This window comes from Biomphalaria glabrata, chromosome 10, assembly GCF_947242115.1.
Source record: "Biomphalaria glabrata chromosome 10, xgBioGlab47.1, whole genome shotgun sequence".
Taxonomy (NCBI): domain Eukaryota; kingdom Metazoa; phylum Mollusca; class Gastropoda; family Planorbidae; genus Biomphalaria; species Biomphalaria glabrata.
Window position 1 is genome coordinate 5,541,583 of NC_074720.1, and position 22,655 is coordinate 5,564,237.

Genomic DNA, 22,655 nt, shown 5'->3' on the forward strand with positions numbered 1-22,655 from the left:
GCCGTTTGCATAATTACCAGACACAAATCAATTCTAAGTTACGGTACACTGTCTGATTAGGAACCTGTTTCGCTAGGATCCGAGAGAACCACGGTCCCAGATGTTGACACTGTCACACGGAATACGAGACAGTAGAACACATCCTCAGTAACTGCAGTGCAAGGTGCTAGGAAGTGATTTCGAAGATACGTCTTGTGTTGTAAACGATAAAACTGGGGCATGCTGGGGTCTTGCCCTGTACGGAGACAGGCAAACCCCTACAGAAGACTGCCAGATACCTCAACTTCCTGGACCGTGCTAGAAAGGATTAATCTCAGCACGGAGCCTTAGTGCATGAAGGGTTAGGGTGCATGCTGGGGTCTTGCCCTGTACGGAGACAGGCAAACCCCTACAGAAGACTGCCAGATACCTCAACTTCCTGGACCGTGCTAGAAAGGATTAATCTCAGCACGGAGCCTTAGTGCATGAAGGGTTAGGGTGCATGCTGGGGTCTTGCCCTGTACGGAGACAGGCAAACCCCTACAGAAGACTGCCAGATACCTCAACTTCCTGGACCGTGCTAGAAAGGATTAATCTCAGCACGGAGCCTTAGTGCATGAAGGGTTAGGGTGCATGCTGGGGTCTTGCCCTGTACGGAGACAGGCAAACCCCTACAGAAGACTGCCAGATACCTCAACTTCCTGGACCGTGCTAGAAAGGATTAATCTCAGCACGGAGCCTTAGTGCATGAAGGGTTAGGGTGCATGCTGGGGTCTTGCCCTGTACGGAGACAGGCAAACCCCTACAGAAGACTGCCAGATACCTCAACTTCCTGGACCGTGCTAGAAAGGATTAATCTCAGCACGGAGCCTTAGTGCATGAAGGGTTAGGGTGCATGCTGGGGTCTTGCCCTGTACGGAGACAGGCAAACCCCTACAGAAGACTGCCAGATACCTCAACTTCCTGGACCGTGCTAGAAAGGATTAATCTCAGCACGGAGCCTTAGTGCATGAAGGGTTAGGGTGCATGCTGGGGTCTTGCCCTGTACGGAGACAGGCAAACCCCTACAGAAGACTGCCAGATACCTCAACTTCCTGGACCGTGCTAGAAAGGATTAATCTCAGCACGGAGCCTTAGTGCATGAAGGGTTAGGGTGCATGCTGGGGTCTTGCCCTGTACGGAGACAGGCAAACCCCTACAGAAGACTGCCAGATACCTCAACTTCCTGGACCGTGCTAGAAAGGATTAATCTCAGCACGGAGCCTTAGTGCATGAAGGGTTAGGGTGCATGCTGGGGTCTTGCCCTGTACGGAGACAGGCAAACCCCTACAGAAGACTGCCAGATACCTCAACTTCCTGGACCGTGCTAGAAAGGATTAATCTCAGCACGGAGCCTTAGTGCATGAAGGGTTAGGGTGCATGCTGGGGTCTTGCCCTGTACGGAGACAGGCAAACCCCTACAGAAGACTGCCAGATACCTCAACTTCCTGGACCGTGCTAGAAAGGATTAATCTCAGCACGGAGCCTTAGTGCATGAAGGGTTAGGGTGCATGCTGGGGTCTTGCCCTGTACGGAGACAGGCAAACCCCTACAGAAGACTGCCAGATACCTCAACTTCCTGGACCGTGCTAGAAAGGATTAATCTCAGCACGGAGCCTTAGTGCATGAAGGCTAACAAATAATTTGATTTGAACTCCCAATATTAACTAACGATTACCTATGTCTTATTCATTTCGCGTGGGAAAAAAAACTGATTTCCAGCTCTTGAACTGATATTTCTTTACAATACCCAGAATCCAGATATTTGGATTCTCCATAACTACTAGGTTTCTTATTGTTGTATTATATGTACTTGTCTATCTTATGTCGGCTCTCTGTCGTTCGTCAAATTATCTGTCGACATATGCAGTCACGGAGAATGTTGATATGTATTTCGAAAGAAAAAAATTACGCTTTTTTTTTTAAAATGGATATAGATCTATTATCACGTGATCCACTCGTGAAAACACACAAAATTACATTTCCCGTCAAATAAACCCTTAATTAAAAATCCCTCAGATCTGGTGTAAAATACATAGCTCTTGGAGCCCTGGTGACGGCCGACCTGTTGAACGCGCCTCCTGTGTCCTCAATTGTGTTACTGTGCTGAGACACCGTTAAAGAAATTCCGATGTCAATGCCCCCCCCCCCTCCCGCCTCCTCCCCTATTTCCCCAAAATGGAGAGGGGAGCGAAGAGGATAAAAACATGACATTGTGGTTGTGGCTTTTTCTTGCTGCACTTGTGGCGAACCACGCCTACCCCACCCTACCAAATTTGCAAGCATAGGTGCCTCCCCACTCCCAAGCTCGTAGTATATTTTTATCATGTCGTAAATACGTTTAAAAAAAAAGTCAACACATATATACACACACACTCCGGAAGTAGTAAACTAGTACTGGATTACTATACTTACAATACAGCCGACCTGAAGGCTAGGCACATATTTTCTGTTATTGGAGATTAAAGAAATTGTTTGGATTTTTAATAGTATTATAGTTGGACCGATACATCTGGGCTGTGTACATAGAGATTCTCTAGGCAACTGGATCTGTTTCCTTGTACGAACAGGTAAAATTGGATACAGAGTTTCTGTAAACCTTTTTCGCCACACCACGGCACTACATACTTAGTATTTATCTATTGACCAAGTGGTAGATAAGATCAGGCCAATTGGGATGCCACTTCCAGGCACGCCCGGCGGCGTCAGGCGCTGCGGTGGGTTGGGTCCAGGGGCGTAGTTAGAAATTTTCCATCGTTTGGGGGCCCGGGGGGATTGGCCTCTTTGAGGGCCCCTGCATTTTGCGTAATACTTAATTTTTAATGTAAAAACACTCATTTGGGCCCCCCCCCCTCAAGTGGGGGGGGGGGGGGCTCGGGGGGATTTTCAAATTCTCCCCCCTCCTCCCCCCACCCTAGCTACTCCACTGGTTGGGTCGAGTGAGGCCAACCGCTCATTTCTTTTGGCTTCTAAGTGGCGTCATCTGCGCTCACAGAAATCGTGTAGAATAGCGCTTCCACACATTGGCATCGGTCTTGTGGGGCCAAATCAATGGACCTCTTTCACCAATCGTAAACAAACATTTTGTCACGTGATAATATTGATAACAATGAAAAAAAAAACAACTGTCACATGATAGCCATTGTGTATTAAAAATTAGATCGTAATTTGTATAGAAAAGATAGAGAATGACGTAGGTAAAGGTTGTTTGTTTACGATTGGTGAATGAGGTCCATTCCTATACGCGTGCTACGGGCTACATCATTCCGAATGAATTAATTAAGGTATTAAATAAAAACATGCAAAATATTAAAATTATTTTTAAAAAAAGACTATTTAAGGGGAAGAACTCACATTTACAAATACGTATATACCGGGTATATTCCTAAATCTTCCGACTCGAAGACAATTATTAATATTAAAGTTTGTTAAATTACCTGACAAGTTGTTTTTTTCCTCCAGATCGTTTACTGAAAACTCATATATTAGTAACGCTGAACATGCTGTCGTCGTCTTTTAGTCTCAGAATCAATTTTTAGCGGCCCCCGAAAGGGGAATAGAAGCTATTAGTTTTGTGTGGTCTGTCCGTCCGTCCGTCCCGTTTAGATCTCAGAAACTGAAAGAGAAAATGAAAATCGGACATCATAATATTTTAGATCATTCAAAGTTTTTTTTTTTCTTTTCCGAAAGTGAACCATTTGATTTTTAAAATTACCTATGCAAGCAGATAAAAAAAAACACCACTTTTAAGTGATAAACTTCATGGGATGTAATTTTTTTTTTTAAAGTCACAGACTTTTTCATTAACAACTCAAGCTTCATTCATAGATTCGCGCATTGGTTAAAAAAAATTGCATCTAAGTTCATAATGGATAAAAAAACAATGGATTATTATAAAATATATTTTCCATTTATTAACTAACTCATGGAATGAAATACTGATTGAAATGTTTTGTTTTTTTTTGTTTGTTTGTAATAATCAATTACGGAAAACAAACTTTGATAATATCGTTCTATTTTAATTTTCAAACTGATGTCACTCATTCAGTTTTGTTTCTTGCTTTGTCTCTTTCTATTGGGGAGATTTGGGGCCAATGTCTTATACGAGCCTCTTGGTAAATAGAGCAGTTTTGGAGGACGTGGTGATACTCCACATGGGCAGATCATGGAAGAGGTCACACTGAGATGTGTCATGGCAGAGGTCACACTGAGAGTGTCATGGCAGAGGTCACACTTAGAGTGTCATGGCAGTTGGCACACTGAGAGTGTCATGGCAGATGTCACACTGAGAGTGTCATGGCAGTTGGCACACTGAGAGTGTCATGGCAGATGTCACACTGAGAGTGTCATGGCAGAGGTCACACTGAGAGTGAAATGGCAGAGGTCACACTGAGAGTGTCGAGCTTTTCTTTCTGTTAGTGTTCTCTATTCCTTGCAGTGCGATTCATAACAAACGAATATTCACATTTGACTAGAGTAACACCTTTAGTAAAATCACTAAATTTAGAAAGCCTTCAGGACAGAAGACTCAAAAGTAAAGTAGCAATCATACATAAAACACTGAACCATAATCTTCAAATACAAAATTTAATAAAATACTCAGACACAAAGATAAAGGCACATTCCTTATTCCATATGCTAGGACAAGTCAGTACAAATACTCCTTCTTCCCTAGTGCTATTAGAGCATGGAATGGGTTGCCTGAGCTAGCCAGGAAAACCAATGATTGGGCAGAATTGGTTAACATGCATGACTAAATGTAGGACGCAATCATCTTCTTTTTTGAAGTAACGTCTGTATTATATTAGATAATGTTCCAACCTTTGTTATTTATATCTATTCTAAATCTATTCTAAGACTTCTTCTTCTTCGTTCTCATTTTTCATGTCTGAGGGTTTAGATCAGTAATCCTATATCTGAGATGAACCGCGCAGTGGTTTCCAGTAAAGTTTTTCTTCTATAGGAGAGTGTTGGAACCAGAGTCTTGTTCGGGCCTTTTTGGTAACGTTCTTCCCATTAAAAACTACACTTTTGATGTTCAAGTTGGTGAGTCGTTTCGTTGTGTCTGGCTTTGGTTGAATGGGAAGTTGGTCAATATTAGTAGACAGGACATGGTCTCTAAATCAACGCGGGCATTGCCACGTTTGTTCGTCAAACCTTTTCCAAATCAACACCTTTGTGTGTGTGTGTGTGTTTGGTGCATCATGTCCTTGCTATGACCTGGGACAAGTCTAGGAGATGCTCGACAATGTCACCCAAAAAAATAATAAATCTCAAAATATGATAGCGTTATGTTTCATCCGCGTTCAAACCTGTAACACCCAACGACCAAGACCTTGTCAAATAGCGCTCAGCCTCCCCTTTTTTGGGGGTGGGGGTGGGGGGGGGGGTGAAGAGGCTTTCCTTTGTCTTCTTATTCTTCCACGTTCTCATTGCTATGTTGGGGCGTTAGATGACTAGACCAATATGTGAGATGAACTGCGCAGTAGTTTCCAAATCAGGGAGCTCTCCATATAGTTTTCTTTCTATAGGGATGTTTTGGGGCCAGTGTCTAGTTCAGGCAGAGAGCAGTTTTGAAAGACATGGTCAACATTCTCTGGTGACACTCCACATGGGCAACTTTCGCGAGTTCCAATTTTTAGCTTCCGGAACATATGTTGTCTCATTCTGTTGTGTCTCGGGTTCTGAGGCGAAAAATTAGACGCTGATCTTGTCGGGATAGCTTATAAAAGGTGTCGTCTTTCTTGTTTATCTACTTTGACCGTGCGTGCACCAGATTATTACGATGCTCGACTCCGCAAACGCCAGACCTAATCTTATACTTATTGTTTTGATTGAAGCTTAAACACAAAGATTTATTTTTTTTCACTCTACGAGACGTGAAAAGCTACAAGGCTATAAAAAGATGGTGCTTGCTCGGGGAAGACGCAGTTTAAGATCCCCTGTAGTTGACTTCGCCGACCATTCCTTGGGTTGCTATGTTTGTATTTGAACGTTGCCGAAATAACAAAAGGATTGAGAATATTGTTTAGTGCTAATTCTTATAACTTTTACAGACCCACTGTGTCGTCTGAAAGGCGGTCTTGGGGCCGTTTTCGGTCTAGACATTTTGTTGAACTGATAATTATAACGCGATAGTCTACTAATCTTCTGAGCGGTATTTTTTTTTTTTTTACAAAGCTTATATCAACTCATTCTTCCTGTGTGTCTGTCTGGCCAAAAATTTGTACACGTTATTTCTTCACACCCAATCTCGGATAAAGCTGAAATTTTTCACATTTATTTCTTTTACCTGACAACATAAGAATCAATTTAAAAATTAACCAATTAGTTAATTAACAATTGGTAATAAATTACTTTGTTTGGTATCTCAAACAAGGGAAAGAAATAGAACTTGACTGAAGTGGTGGTATAAGTTGAATTAGTCCCCTTTATAGATTGTCGTCTGTGAGGCTTATTACAAATTTAATTACATGACCTGATCCAAACTAATTAATTCAATTAATATAAACTTTGTTTTTTTAAATGTTTTTTTTTTTGTATTTGCTAGTTTTTAAATGTGGATATGGTGTTTGTGTTTTGTTTTGTTTTTATGCTCCATTCCACATACTTTGATACCATTGACCCAGACCTAGGAAAGGCTACTTGCAGAGGCCAGGAATGTGATATACGCTCCTTGCCTAATCCTTATTTTAATGGAAAAAATCTACGATTGTGTTTGTTTGCTTATAGCTCTTAACTTCTGACATCCGTGCTGGAAATATTCAAACATTCTCTTACGCTGAGATGGTCAATTGTAGTCAAACTGAATTGCCATTTGATTGGACCAATAAAAAAAATATTATCTTATCTTTACCTGCATTGCTTATCAAATAGGGGCCCATTTTGGTTGCTAAATCTGAGTTTGTGTAAATACAGAAACTCTCTTTATAATCTCTTTTTTTTTTTTTTAATTTAAACAATGAAAAAGAGATATACTGTTTTTGTTGTGTAGAATAATGCAATTAAGGACATAATTTTGAAATGTTGCCATAGTCGATCGTTACCTTTGAAACTCTTAACTCTTTCTCTCCTAACTGACGATATCAGCGTTGATTCCACCAGAATGTGGTAAATAATTACGGAGAGAAAGAGTTAAGCTAATGAATAGTCTTGTGAGATTTGTAAGTCTGAAAAAATAAATAAGGTCAATAATTGTACTCCACCCACTTTCAGTACTTATTGCGAAGTCATTTTTTTTTTTGTGTTTGGCCTCGAACGAAAGTCAAATACCGCACTCAGTGTCGTTATTAACCTACTTCAGGAAAGAGGTCAACGATGGTAATGGTATGAGCTGGGATGGAGATTAAGTTTTCCGTCACAAGATGAATTAGCCACCTCTGAAGTGATGTCATTACGGCGCAAGGGATGTATTTAATCTTGCATATGTTATGCGGGACTTGAAAACCTTGTCAGTCATCGCGCAGTCTGACTTTCTGGTCTACACTCTTTCAGATTAACGGACATATTTAGACCTACTTCCGCCTTGTTATTTCCGGTGTATTGCGCAAGTCTGAAGGCAGTCTAAACTAGAACTTTGTAAATGACAGTGTGCTCAGTATCTGTCACGGGAAAAAAAAACAATTCTTTCACTTATCCCCAGTCGTCAGTCTATGGTGGGGAAAAAAATAAAAAAAATTAATTAATGGAAAACGTTTGGACTCAATGTAGACAAACATGTAGCTTGATTACAGACTGAATGTATATTAAATGCTATTGTAGTATTTAATCGCAGACCCTACATCGGTCACTTGATATTGGAAAAAAAAAGCAGGTGGCGAACTTTCGTACATTTGTTTGGCGAGGCATTGAATTGTTTTTATTGACAGTCTAAATAAATATATATTTTAAAATCTATAGTTACAGCCTTATATACAGGGAAGCAAACACCATCTTTCAGATCTTTGGAGTAACGGATGTAGCTTGGCCTTTATTAATTTATTCATTACTTTTGTGCATAATGATTGTATCAAAAAAAAAATTGCGAAAATATATTTGTTTTATCTTTACAAAGTAAGTAAGTAAAGTATCCCTTTCAGACATTGCGATCTTTGGGGCAGATGATGTTAAGGTCATTTGTTTCTGTGGCCCACGGTTAACGAGGGTGTCGTGTGGCCAGCACATCGACCAACCTCCTTTACTTTTCCCCAACTCAAAGGCGCCCTAAAATCCCGAATATCAAAATCCCAGTCTTTACCAGGATTCGAACCCGGAACCCTCTGTATAGTATAACAACCAAATGCTAGAGATCTGTAGGGCTAAAGTAGTACAGGGCTAGGGATCTAGAAGATCTCTTTAAAATCGGTCAGATGTTCTGTCATCGCGAATTAAAATCATTTGCTCTACCTGTATTTAAACTTGGCTTTTCTAGTTAAAAGTATCTCTAGGTAATAAGTGTACAAATATTAACATAGCAATAATACATCTTGTCCATAGAGTTTAACTCAAGCCGTAACATAACAATGGGCGGTTCAATCCTCTAATTCAAGATTCATAATCAAATGCTTGGTCTAGTTAACATCCTAATAGCAATCGATCTTTGAACAGCTGTAATATCGAATACTAGATGTCACATGTCGGTGAGCAATAAAAACATCTCATAAAATAATCTCTTCCCTGCATAGTACAAGCTGTGCATACGTTTTTATTGCATCGCTCCCATTGATCGCATTTTAGAATCTTTTGTCATCTGCGCCAATCACGGCTATTTGAAATCCTTCATTTTTCTATTTCAAAGATTCTCAAAGTAGCACAGGTGTAGACCTGTCTTGGTCAGTTAGAGCTGTTCTGTTAAGGATGGGCTTCAGTTCGGCATCCCTCGAGATTAAGTTTTGGCTTTTGTCATCCCCCACTCGGTGTGGTAACTGTAAAATCCCGATGCAGTCGTGTTTGAGGATAGAGGAGGTTTTCATAAATATGTTATGTATGATGTGCTTGCCCTAACCCCATTGTTATGTTATGTATGATGTGCTTGCCCGAACCCCATTGTTATGTATAATGTGCTTGCCCGAACCCCATTGTTATGTATGATGTGCTTACCCGAACCCCATTGTTATTTTATGTATGATGTGCTTGCCCGAACCCCATTGTTATTTTATGTATGATGTGCTTGCCCGAACCCCATTGTTATGTTATGTATGATGTGCTTGCCCGAACCCCATTGTTATATATGATGTGCTTGCCCGAACCCCATTGTTATGTATGATGTGCTTGCCCGAACCCCATTGTTATGTATGATGTGCTTGCCCGAACCCCATTGTTATGTATGATGTGCTTGCCCGAACCCCATTGTTATGTATAATGTGCTTGCCCGAACCCCATTGTTATGTATGATGTGCTTGCCCGAACCCCATTGTTATGTATGATGTACTTACCCGAACCCCATTGTTATGTTATGTATGATGTGCTTACCCGAGCCTCGTTGTTATGTTATTTATGATGTGCTTACCCGAGCCCCATTGTTATGTTATGTATGATGTGCTTACACGAGCCTCATTGTTATGTTATGTATGATGTGCTTACCCGAGCCTCATTGTTATGTTATGTATGATGTGCTTACCCGAACCCCATTGTTATGTTATGTATGATGTGCTTACCCGAACCCCATTGTTATGTTATGTATGATGTGCTTACCCGAACACCATTGTTATGTTATGTATGATGTGCTTACCCGAACCCCATTGTTATGTTATGTATGATGTGCTTACCCGAACCCCATTGTTATGTTATGTATGATGTGCTTACCCGAACCCCTTTGCTGTTGACGACCGTTGACTTGTAGCACCAAACTTTCTCGCTTTTACGACAATGAAACAAGTAGCTTTACATTAGCTCAAACTAAACGTTGGTTTGTGATTATTGGACAGATATGATTGTAATGAAATACCCACATAGCACATAGACAGGCTGTAAAGCTGATGATGATATTACAGTAGGCCCAACACAGATAGGCTGTTCAAATCACGAGTAAAGCTGATGATGATATTACAGTAGGCCCAACACAGATAGGCTGTTCAAATCACGAGTAAAGCTGATGATGGTATTACAGTAGGCCCAACATAGATAGGCTGTTCAAAGCACGAGTAAAGCTGATGATGATATTACAGTAGGCCCAACATAGACAGGCTGTTCAAACCACGAGTAAAGCTGATGATATTACAGTAGGCCCAACATAGACAGGCTGTTCAAACCACGAGTAAAGCTGATGATATTACAGTAGGCCAACATAGACAGGCTGTTCAAACCACGAGTAAAGCTGATGATGATATTACAGTAGGCCCAACATAGACAGGCTGTTCAAACCACGAGTAAAGCTGATGATGATATTACAGTAGGCCCAACATAGACAGGCTGTTCAAACCACGAGTAAAGCTGATGATGATATTACAGTAGGCCCAACATTGACAGGCTGTTCAAACCACGAGTAAAGCTGATGATGATATTACAGTAGGCCTAATATAGACAGGCTGTTCAAACCACGAGTAAAGCTGATGCTGATATTACAGTAGGCCTAATATAGACAGGCTGTTCAAACCACGAGTAAAGCTGATGATGATATTACAGTAGGCCCAAATAAAGCTACAATACTTGCATTGGGTGCTACCTGGTTAGCATGATTTGGAACATTGTGTGTGTGTGTGTGTGTGCGTGTGTGTGTGTTTGGTAGAGAAAAGCTCCGCTCTGCATCTCAAAATTGTGTGGACATTTCGTCCGGCGCAGGATTTGCTCGGCTGATTAACCCCGGATTTACAAGACTAACATGACGTTGTGTTCCATACACCCCCCCCCTCCTCGCTCAACACTCCCCGTGACCTGGTAATAGGGACACTTTGATTTAGGTACCAGTGACCCCGTTGCATCAGTTTCTACAATCGACCAACTCTTTGTTTTTTTGCTAAAAAAAAAACGCAGAAAAAAGGGATCAATGATCTATATACACACAGCATTTGATTCGGATTGTTAGGTACCGTACCGAGGATCATAGTTTCTAACATTACTAAGAATTCGATTTTTTTAACGGTGTGAACGTTCAAACGTTATTCGATTATATGTGTGCGCTGAATTGATTCGATAATTGGATACTTGTTGCTGAATTGATTCGATGATTGGATACTTGTTGCTGAATTGATTCGATGGTTGGATACTTGTTGCTGAATTGACTCGATGATTGGATACTTGTTGCTGAATTGACTCGATGATTGGATAATTGTTACCGAATTGACTCGATGATTGGATAATTGTTTGCTGAATTGACTCGATGATTGGATACTTGTTGCTGAATTGACTCGATGATTGGATACTTGTTGCTGAATTGACTCGATGATTGGATACTTGTTGCTGAATTGACTCGATGATTGGATACTTGTTGCTGAATTGATTCGATGATTGGATACTTGTTGCTGAATTGACTCGATGATTGGATACTTGTTGCTGAATTGATTCGATGATTGGATACTTGTTGCTGAATTGATTCAATGATTGGATCGTTTTAATTAATTGGGTCACACATGTCTGCCATGTCGGAGTGAACGGTGCACTTTATGTCAATGGTTTATAGAGAAGATATAAAGTAAGGCCATATTAAAACAAATATCCAACGTCAACCAGGAAACCAAGAACACATTTCTTCATGGCTGCATGAAAACAAAAATCGGGATTTAACAGGCTTGGCTTAGAGCTAAAGCCAATCGGGGATCACTAGCTTTTGACACATACGATTGAAGCTTATAATTTAATTATAGTATCCATCCAGTGTTCTTAGATGTTATAGTTATTGATAGTTTGATGTGATTATTTGTTTAGCATTAGAGACAGACTGCTTGGTCCTGATGAGATATAGATCTTTACTTGAGCGAACAATGTTAAAATAGTTTTAAATAATTATACCTTTAAAAAGATTTAATGACTAATTTTAAAACTGAAAGTTCTCGAAGAGCTTGTTCTTTCGAAACACCTGTACGCATGTGAAATATAGAGAGTCATGAACCTGGTCGATAGCGGGGGACTAGATAATTGAGATGATCTTTGTGCCTTACTCCCATGGTGAGTCATTTGTACTGCTTTTAAAATGTGCGTGAGCTGGTAAGAATGTTCAGTGTAGGTTCTAAGAGCCACTTGTGTAATGGATCACCATTGGCCACCAAAACGTCTTCGTCTCTCTAGTTACATGACAACGTCTGTCTCTTCGTGCAGAGCAACAGTAGATATGGTCTTCGTTCATTATGGTCGCCTTCACTCGAATGGGAAATATATTGAAAGCCTATTTTTTATTATTATTATTTTTGTTATTATAAAAGAACGAGTATTCATTCTCTGGCGAATCCAGGGTCGAGTTTCGTTAAAGGGAAACAAAATTCATCGTAGTCCCTTTATCAGTTTCCACCGAGGAATTATTATTATTATTATTATCGAATATACAAAGTAGAATCTAATCAGTATATATGTATCTCCCGCATAGAAATCAAAACCGTTTGACCAATCCTGATAAAACTTGGCATAGGTGTTCCTTAGACCTCGCTGGAGACCGTAGTGTATGTTTAATGTCCCACACACAACTAGGGGGCTTAAAAATAAAAAAAAATACCGTAGTAGTGTATGTTGAATGTCCCCACCCACAACTAGGGGGCTTAAAAATTTAAAAAATACCGTAGTAGTGTATGTTTAATGTCCCACCCACAACTAGGGGGCTTTAAAATAAAAAAAATACAATAAAATTATCTGTATTAAAGAACGAAACATTTTGACAAATCGGGTAAACCCGTTTTCACAGTATTTTATATTTGACACGAATATGTCGGCGGAACGAGTAAACCCATTTTCACACTCTACTTTTTATGACAACATTTAAAAAATGTAAATGGAACATTCGCCATGACATAGATCTAGATCTAAATCCTACCCAGTAGATCAGTAATACCAAAACTTAGGCCCGCAGGTCGCGGGTCATATCCGGCTAGTTACTTTATAAAAAAAATGGTGGTGTTTGGGTTGGATTCTTCGGATGGGGAAAAATACTGTTCCGTTTAGTTATATATCCAGTAGTTGTTTTTTTAAGGGTCGTAATGTTAGACGTCACAGAGAAGATAAGTCTTGTGTAGAGAATTTGGTCGTTCGCTAAAATTTTCAAACACACAATAGACTATAAAAACCTTCTATTTTTATAACTACTTGGATAGCTCAGTGGCTAACATGTTGGCCTTCCATCCGGGACGTTCGGGTTGAAATTCAAACTCGAGCAACTTTTGGTAAATGCTTTTGACAAGCCAGCACAGCTGGTCCACTAAAACGATAGCGCACTGAACATGCTGTAAGCATTGGGCGAAATGGTCTCTTTAAAAGAATTGAAAGATGAATAGTGTACAATGAGCATGTCTATTAGTCAATCATGAAGAAAACTTTGTAACGGATTTGGTAATTAACATTCTCCTAATTACTATTTTCACAAGTGATTTTTTTCCCTTCTACTAAAATGTCGGGTGCCTTACATCAGTGTCGCAAACGATTGTCAAAGTTCAAGACTAAAAAGCTAAAATAATTAGTAAAAAAAAAAAAATTAAACGCTTATATTAAAACGCACTAAAAAAAGGAAATAAATAAATTTAAAAAAAAAAACATGGAGGTCTGAATTTCACTTTAACCCAAACTTCACACACCCAACGCTTTTTTTTATTTTCTACTTTTTAGTGCGTTTAAATGTTATTATTATGTTAGAAATGAACGAGTAGTCATTCTCTGGCACTGCCAGGGTCGAGTTTCGCTAAAGAGAAACAAAATTCATCGTAGTCCCTTTAACAGTTTCCACTGAGGAATTTTCTGGTGATGTGGCAGGTCTGCAGCAGTACCGCCCTCTGACAGGCAACGAATATGTTCCTAGGAATGTTAAGGGAAATTCCAGGGAGAGTTTTTGCCTATAACCTGGGAGAGGTTTATCATCACAAATGTTTACACGGAAGAACGATTTCATAATGTCTATATTCATTTCTCTCGTCCATTTGATCCTTTTGGCTCCTCTTGTTCTACCACCAACAGCACCTCTCAATTGTGTGGGGTGCGAGTGAGGGAGTCAGGGAGTAGACCGACCTCTTGTGTTTGGTCATGAGGTTGTGAATTACCCTCAGTAAACACTCGACTCATTGGTGAATTATTATTATTATTATTATTATTTATTATTATTTATTTATTATGCATTTTCTTATGCTAAATATATTACTCCTCGGACTTGGCCTGCCACTCTCCCTTCTCTGACTCATCATTCTCACATTTTTAGTTTGCACTCGGACTCGTTTACTTATAATTATGTACTGATAGTATTGGAGGAAATTCCTGGGGTTGACCAAGCCTGTGCCTTCAACGACAGCCATGTTGGTGTGTGTGTGTGTGCGCGTTGGGAGGGACATCAGTTGGAAGTACGATTAGTCTTATTCTTTTGTTAACAAATGTGGTGACTAACAAATAAGTGGGAGTACTTGTAAATATGGTAGAGTAATGAGATTCTCACGTTAATAAATTAAGCATTGAGTTGGAGTACTAATTAATAGTGTTGGCTATTAAGCTGGTCACTCTCTATTGAGCTGGTCACGGTAATAAATAATAGTGTTGGGTCAAGTAAGGTAGGAGGTAGGAGGTAGCAGAGTGGTAAAACGCTTGACTTCCGAACCTGGGGTCCTGGGTTCGAATCTTGGTGAAAACTGGGGATTTTTTAATTTCGGGATTTTTAGGGCGCCCATGAGTCCACCCAACTCTAAAGGGACCTAACTTTGGTTGGGGAAAGTAAAGGTCTTTGTGCCGGCCACATGACACCCTGCTTTTGGACTTAGAAACAGATGACCTATCATCATAGAAATAGATGACGTATCATCATTTGCCTTATAGGCAGCATCGTCTGAAAGGGGAACTTTTACTCTTTTTTTTTTTTTACTTTCTCAAGTTAGGTGGGATGGCTAGTCAATATTTGTTGGCCAGCTATTATTTAATCTCGTTATGAAAATGTTACATGGCTTTCGCTGATTATGGTACTAAGGTTGCCTTATAGATTGGTTACTTGTTGCTGAATTGATTCGATGATTGGATACTTGTTGCTGAATTGATTCGATGATTGGTTACTTGTTGCTGAATTGATTCGATGATTGGATACTTGTTGCTGAATTGATTCAATGATTGGATTCTTTTTGAACTATTGCCTCATTAATTGGGTCACACATTTCTGCCGTGTCGGAGTTAACGGTGCACTTAATGTCAGTGGTTTATAAAGAAGATAAAAAGTGATGACTAAGGCCATATTAAAAAAAAAATATCCAGCGCCAACCAAGAAACCCAAGAACACATTTCTTCATGGCTGCATGATGCATGAAAAAAAAATCCCTTAACAGGCTTGGCTTAAAGTTAAAGCCAATCGCGGATCACTAGCTTTGACACATACGATTGAAGCTTATAATTTAATTATAGTATCCATCCAGTGTTCTTAGATGTTATAGTTATTGATAGTTTGATGTGATTATTTGTTTAGCATTAGAGACAGACTGCTTGGACCTGATGAGATATAGATCTTTACTTGAGCGAACAATGTTAAAATAGTTTTAAATAATTATACCTTTAAAAACACTTAATGACTTATTTTAAAACTGAAAGTTCTCGAAGAGCCTGTTTTATCGAAACGCCTGAAGTGTAGAGAGTCATGAACCTGGTCGATAGCGGGGGGACTAGATAATTGAGATGATCTTTGTGCCTTACTCCCATGGTGAGTCATTTGTACTGCTTTTAACATGTGCGTGAGTTGGTAAGAATGTTCAGTGTAGGTTCTAAGAGCCACTTGTGTAATGGATCACCATTGGCCACCAAAACGTCTTCGTCTCTCTAGTTACAAGACAACGTCTGTCTCTTCGTGCAGAGCAACAGTAGATATGGTCTTCGTTCATTATGGTCGCCTTCACTCGAATGGGAAATATATTGAAAGCCTATTTTTTATTATTATTATTTTTATTATTATAAAAGAACGAGTATTCATTCTCTGGCGAATCCAGGGTCGAGTTTCGTTAAAGGGAAACAAAATTCATCGTAGTCCCTTTATCAGTTTCCACCGAGGAATTATTATTATTATTATTATCGAATATACAAAGTAGAATCTAATCAGTATATATGTATCTCCCGCATAGAAATCAAAACCGTTTGACCAATCCTGATAAAACTTGGCATAGGTGTTCCTTAGACCTCGCTGGAGACCGTAGTGTATGTTTAATGTCCCACACACAACTAGGGGGCTTAAAAATAAAAAAAAATACCGTAGTAGTGTATGTTGAATGTCCCCACCCACAACTAGGGGGCTTAAAAATTTAAAAAATACCGTAGTAGTGTATGTTTAATGTCCCACCCACAACTAGGGGGCTTTAAAATAAAAAAAAATACAATAAAATTATCTGTATTAAAGTACGAAACATTTTGACAAATCGGGTAAACCCGTTTTCACAGCATTTTATATTTGACACGAATATGTCGGCGGAACGAGTAAACCCATTTTCACACTGTACTTTTTATGACAACATTTAAAAAATGTAAATGGAACATTCGCCATGACATAGATCTAGATCTAAATCCTACCCAGTAGATCAGTAATACCAAAACTTAGGCCCGCAGGTCGCGGGTCATATCCGGCTAGTAACTTTATAAAACAAAATGGTGGTGTTTGGGTTGGATTCTTCGGATGGGGAAAAATATTGTTCCGTTAATTTATATATCCAGTAGTTGTTTTTTCAGGGTCGTAATGTTAGACGTCACAGAGGAGAAGATAAGTCTTGTGTAGAGAATTTGGTCGTTCGCTAAAATTTGGAAACACACAATAGACTACAAAAACCTTCTATTTTTATAACTACTTGGATAGCTCAGTGGCTTACAAGTTGGCCTTCCATCCGAGAAGTTCGGGTTGAAATTCAAACTCGAGCTACTTTAGGTAAATGCTTTTGACAAGCCAGCACAGCTGGTCCACTAAAACGATAGCGTACTGAACATGCTGTAAGCATTGGGCGAAATGGTCTCTTTAAAAGAATTGAAAGAAGATTAGTGTAAAATGAGCATGTCTATTAGTCAATCATGAAGAAAACTTTGTTATGGATTTGGTAATTAACATTCTCCTAATTACTATTATCACATGTGATTTTTTTTCCCTTCTACTAAAATGACTTAGCCTTACTTACATCAGTGTCGCAAACGATTGTCAAAGTTCAAGACTAAAAGGCTAAAATAATTAGTAAAAAAAAATAATTAAACGCTTATAATAAAAGAAGGAAATAAATAAATAAATAAAAAACGTGGAGGTCTGGATTTCACTTTAACTCTTCTCTCCTAACTGACGATACCAGCGTTGATTCCACCAGAATGTGGTAAATAATTACGGAGAGAAAGAGTTAACCCAAACTTCACACGCCCAACGCTTTTTTTTTATTTTTTACTTTTTAGTGCGTTTAAATGTTATTATTATTTATTTATTATGCATTTTCTTATGCTAAATATATTACTCCTCGGACTTGGCCTGCCACTCTCCCTTCTCTGACTCATCATTCTCACATTTTTAGTTTGCACTCGGCCTCGTTTACGTATAATTATGTACTGATAGTATTGGAGGAAATTCCTGGGGTTGACCAAGCTTTCACTGACTGCCATGTTGGTGTGTGTGTGCGCGTGTGTTGGGAGGGACATCAGTTTCACTGCTGTTGAATGTACGATTAGTCTTATTAGATTATTCTTATTAGATTATTCTTATTAGATTAGTCTTATTAGATTATTCTTATTAGATTAGTCTTATTCTTTTGTTAACAAATGTGGTGACTAACAAATAAGTGGGAGTACTTGTAAATATGGTAGAGGACTGAGATTGTCACGTTAATAAATGAAGCATTGAGTGGGAGTACTAATTAATAGTGTTGGCTATTAAGCTGGTCACTCTCTATTGAGCTGGTCACGTTAATAAATATGGTGTTGGGTTAAGTTTGGTAGGAGGGCGCGGTGGCAGAGTGGTTAAACGCTTGACTTACGAACCTGGGGTCCTGGGTTCGAATCTCGGTGAAAACTGGGGATTTCTGAATTTCTGAATTTTTAGGGCGCCCATGAGTCCACCCAACTGTAAAGGGTGCCTGACTTTGGTTGGGGAAAGTAAAGGTCTTTGTGCCGGCCACATGACACTCTGCTTTTGGACTTAGAAACAGATGACCTATCATCATAGAAACAGATGACGTATCATCATTTGCCCTATAGACAGCATCGTCTGAAAGGGGAACTTTTACTCTTTTTTTTTTTTTACTTTCTGAAGTTGAGTGGGATTGCTAGTCAATATTTGTTGGCCAGTTATTATTTAATCTCGTTATGAAAATGTTACATGGCTTTCGCTGATTATGGTACTAAGGTTGCATTATAGATACTGCAACTCTAGCCAAACTAAGACCTATCAAACTGTCACACTAAATCTTTCACACTGAATTGTCTAAATATCTCTCACATTACAAGCCTATATATTTCTAACGTGTGCATGCCCAACCTGGCTAACTCGTGCTACACTTTTTTTGTCCACAGATCTCCCAAAAGGCTGGGAACAAGACGTCACAAATGATGGGACTATATATTATATCGAGTGAGTACAATGGTTATCAGTCTGTAGTAAACATAAAGTAACGCGCACACCAACAGCAGATAACTACGCATTTAATCATTCATTCATAACAAAGATTTCCAATCGCAATCGGGAATTATGTGTCGAGAAATACAAATAATCTTTTTTCTGTATTTATCATTATACACCTATCTATATCTAATTGCTTTTTTTTAAATGTAGGAATACGTAGTCTGCATTTCTAGTTTAATTAATGATGATAATAATAATAAGGCTTGTCTTCGAGTCTGAAGATTAACGAGGAATGCAGTATTTCCCGTTGATACTCAGCCCCATCTGTGACCTACATATTTTGCCACCCCCAGCGCAGGCATAACCATTGTCCGCAGATGGTCATTTAGATTTTTGTTTTCGCCTTCTTCAAATAAAGATTAGATAAACTAGGATACATTTCTCAAAAACGTGCTTTGGTCCTTTGAGGGACTGAATATGAGAGCAGTAGTAGAGAGCAGTAGCACATAGTGCACATGCCATACTATGGAAGTCATTCTCACTGTTCTTTGTATGATTCTTCTCCCAAACCGTTTCTTTTATGTCCCTGTTTCATGAGCCGTATCATAGGTATACAGTTGGATACTCTATAGTTTAGGAATATTTGTTATAACCTAACAACGATTGTTTGATCATTGTATCATAGATAATAATAATAAGGCTTGTCTTCGAGTTCCGAAGATTAATGAGGAATGCAGTATTTCCCGTGGCAACGCAGCCCCTGTATCATAGGTATATTGTTCGATTCTCTATAATCTATGAATATTTGTTATAACCCTAACCAATTAGCGTGTAGCTGATAAAACCTGGCACGTAATGAATTAATTGAAGCATATCCAGGAATGAACGAGTGGAAATCTATTCGGAAATACGCCCACTGCTGTCATAGGTTTATATTGTGTGTAGTTACCTTTAAATTAAGGGTTAACCAGGCCTCTTTAAGAATCGCGGCAATGGTTATTGTCGAATGACTGCGTGCATGAATATTGTGTCGTCTGAAGGCGAGCGTAAGTGGGAGTTAGGCTTGACCTATTATCGACACACATCAAAAAGTCAATCAATCAAGTGCCGTATTCTTTAGGTCCTTTTTTTTTTTTTAATGTTGACATCGGTCGTGCTTCATTGCCTCGCAGGGTTGCATTTCTTTGACTTTCACGGCCCCTGAGGGCGTAAGGTGGGTGTTGGTCTCTACCCTCCCCCCTCAAAAACTAAGTCCTAGTTTAAATGTCTACGGTAGCTGCACTGCGTGCACACAATCACCAGTGCGTGACCATACTACTTAGTTTGTATGTTACCATTTCTAGCTTATTGTTAGCTTTTTAAATGTGCATCGGAGGTTCTCAAAGCTAGGTGTGTTCTATGATCTTGAGATTGATATTAACTAAACGAGCCGGGATGACTTTAACTAAACGAGCACGGACCCAACATATAAATACCAGGAAGTCGGTTCTGTAAATACAATACTTTTTCTTCTTCTAAATATCAAATGTTATCAAAATATCAGGACACTATTTTAAGTTTAGTTGCTTCTCTCTACTCATTGATAAAAAGTTGAAGCAGCAAGTTGGCGACCGTCTTACAGGAAATTGTCCGTGATATCACCCGCAATGTTTTTTTTGTGTTTTTTTTTTTTTTTACAAAGCTTATGTCAACCCACTCTGTCTGGTACAATTGTTGTACACTTTATTTCTCCCACACCCATTCTAGGATCACATTGAAACGTTACAATTATTTGTTGTACTTAACAAAACATAAATCGATCGAAAAATTAACCAAGTAGTAAATTAATTATTGGTAATTATTTCTTTCTTTCTTTTTTTTTTTTTTTGCTATCGAACAAGTGAGATGTGGCTTTATATGTGGGGTTATTCCCCATATTACGTTTTCACGCTTTTTCGCTCCCACTTCCTGTTCTCGGAATAAGTTGACATTGTGCATAATTATTCATAGTCGAGGACAATGCACGAATTAATAAAACAAATTATCCAATTATTTAATCAGTTAGTGGTAACTAACGTATTTGTTTTATATAAAAATGGAGCTTAATCATGCAGTATTGAGATATGTGCCATGAATGTTGCGGTTCTTCCACTTAAATATGCTTTGTTTTGTTTCCTTTTTAAATTTCTGTTTTGATTTTGAGCCTTCACATTAAACACATGTTCACATAAGGAACGCCTGTACTCAGTCATAAAAATCGTATACCAACACTATCAATGCTCGTCACATAGATCTACACTGCGCTGCAACACCAGAGGGCGAGGCCCCGGCGAGGGTAGCTAGGCTTTAAAGAAGAAGTTGTAGAACCACTGGTAGGATGGTTCATATCATTTGAAGCAGGCAAAAGTAATAAACCGTTACTAAAAATAGATGCCAACAAACAGGTCAAAGTCAGTGTTATGACCGGATCGGTTGAATAACGCAAACACAGGCCAGGAATGTGGGAGCCTCCCCGCCCCCTCTTCCCCGGTTTTTTTTTTATAACTGCTAAATGTGGGAAACTGGAGGTGTGAGATTTGTGTGTGTATGGGGGTTATAAGTGGCCCGTGTTTATTTGGTAGGCTTTGATATATGTGTAATTACGATGAGTCGGTTGAATATATAGAGATGTGTATAGAATTGTATAGTATCAATGCTGTACAGAGGCGTGTATCGCTTTTTAAACAAGAAAGTGTTCCTCACTGAAAGTATGTTAGTATGTGTCGTTTGAGTTAAAGTAGAAATGAAATACACTCTCGTGCACACACTAGTTGACGTTTGAATCTGAACAATGTACACAAAGTGGCTTATTGTGTCTCTATGTGTACACCTTTTTATCTAGTCCCGTTTTATTTTTTTAATTATTTTTTTAAGTGCATTACACTAACCAAAAGAACTGGTCCTGCACTGGCAATCTGATCAAATGATCTCTTTACGATGAGAGCAATAAATACAGATTAATGTTAGCCTACTAAACGCTTAAATATATCAAACTGCCTAGCTGTGTGGAATGCGCTCCAGACTGCCGTCTCGATGTTCCGGGGTTCGAACCCTGACCTCCGCTATCCCTTGACGTCCTGCAGTAGGTTTGGGCTAGGAAATAATAATCTTCATTTCTGAAGGAACATCCGAACTTGCAAACGCCCAAAATTTTCTAGATCCATTTTTATCATGACGCATAGAAAGCTCTATCGAAAATCCACTCCTCTCTAGGAAATAAAGATAATAATTGTAGAATAAACCATAAAAAACAAAAACGGACAAGCTCTGATCCAAGTTTCCAGAAAAACGATGCCCATTGCAAGCTATCCCGACACGACCAACTTAGAATTTTCTCCTCACAAACGCGCACAACAGAATGAATCAACACATATTCCTGAAGCTGAAAAATTGGGATTATTGAAATTTGCTCTTGTGGAGTGTCGCCTGAGAACACCAACCATGTCCTTCAAAGCTGCATTCTCCATCGAGAGGCCCCAAAAGGACTGTGGCCCCATAACACCCCTATAGAATAAAAACTATATGGAGAGCTGCATGATCTGGAAACTACTGGACAGTTAATCTCATGAGATGGACTAGCCGTACGAACCTTTCAACGTGATAATAAAAACGTAGAAGAAGGCGAAAAAGAAATCTCAATTCTAACAATAGCATTTTTATTGTGGCACTTAACAACTGGAGACAAAATCTTTTCCCTTTGCAACTTTTCATGTGACTCAAGAGGCCAATCCAAGTTCCTCATTTACTGTCGTAGACATGCCATCATAAGCCATTATCATAATTTCTTCAAAATCTAGCTCCTTTATTCCCGTCTTACTACTGCTGTTAAGTGAAAGATCCTCACGTTTCCGTCACAACATTCCCAAGTGGGAAGACATCTTTGTTTTCTCAAGCGCTCCCTCCAATCCTCCAGCTCCCCACTCCCCAGTCGAGTTAAGCTTGTTATTTCTAAATTCGTAACGTTTAAGGTTGT

The 22,655-nt window shown here is 39.2% G+C and overlaps 1 protein-coding gene and 1 long non-coding RNA gene across 8 annotated transcripts in view; one reads left to right on the forward strand and one right to left on the reverse strand.

Moving 5' to 3' along the window:
* Positions 1 to 22,655, forward strand: part of LOC106074128 (uncharacterized) — an 82,828-nt gene that overhangs the window by 10,483 nt on the left and 49,690 nt on the right. For all 7 annotated transcript variants that reach the window (XM_056043094.1, XM_056043097.1, XM_056043099.1 and 4 more), the window contains exon 3: positions 18,616 to 18,673. In XM_056043094.1, the coding sequence (XP_055899069.1) occupies positions 18,616 to 18,673 (58 nt within the window). The remainder of the gene's footprint in view (positions 1 to 18,615; positions 18,674 to 22,655) is intronic.
* The window catches only part of LOC129928515 (uncharacterized), a 30,626-nt gene that overhangs the window by 6,304 nt on the left and 1,667 nt on the right, over positions 1 to 22,655 (reverse strand). Inside the window, exon 2 of the long non-coding RNA XR_008780023.1 lies at positions 3,456 to 3,634. This is a non-coding gene — a long non-coding RNA (uncharacterized LOC129928515). The remainder of the gene's footprint in view (positions 1 to 3,455; positions 3,635 to 22,655) is intronic.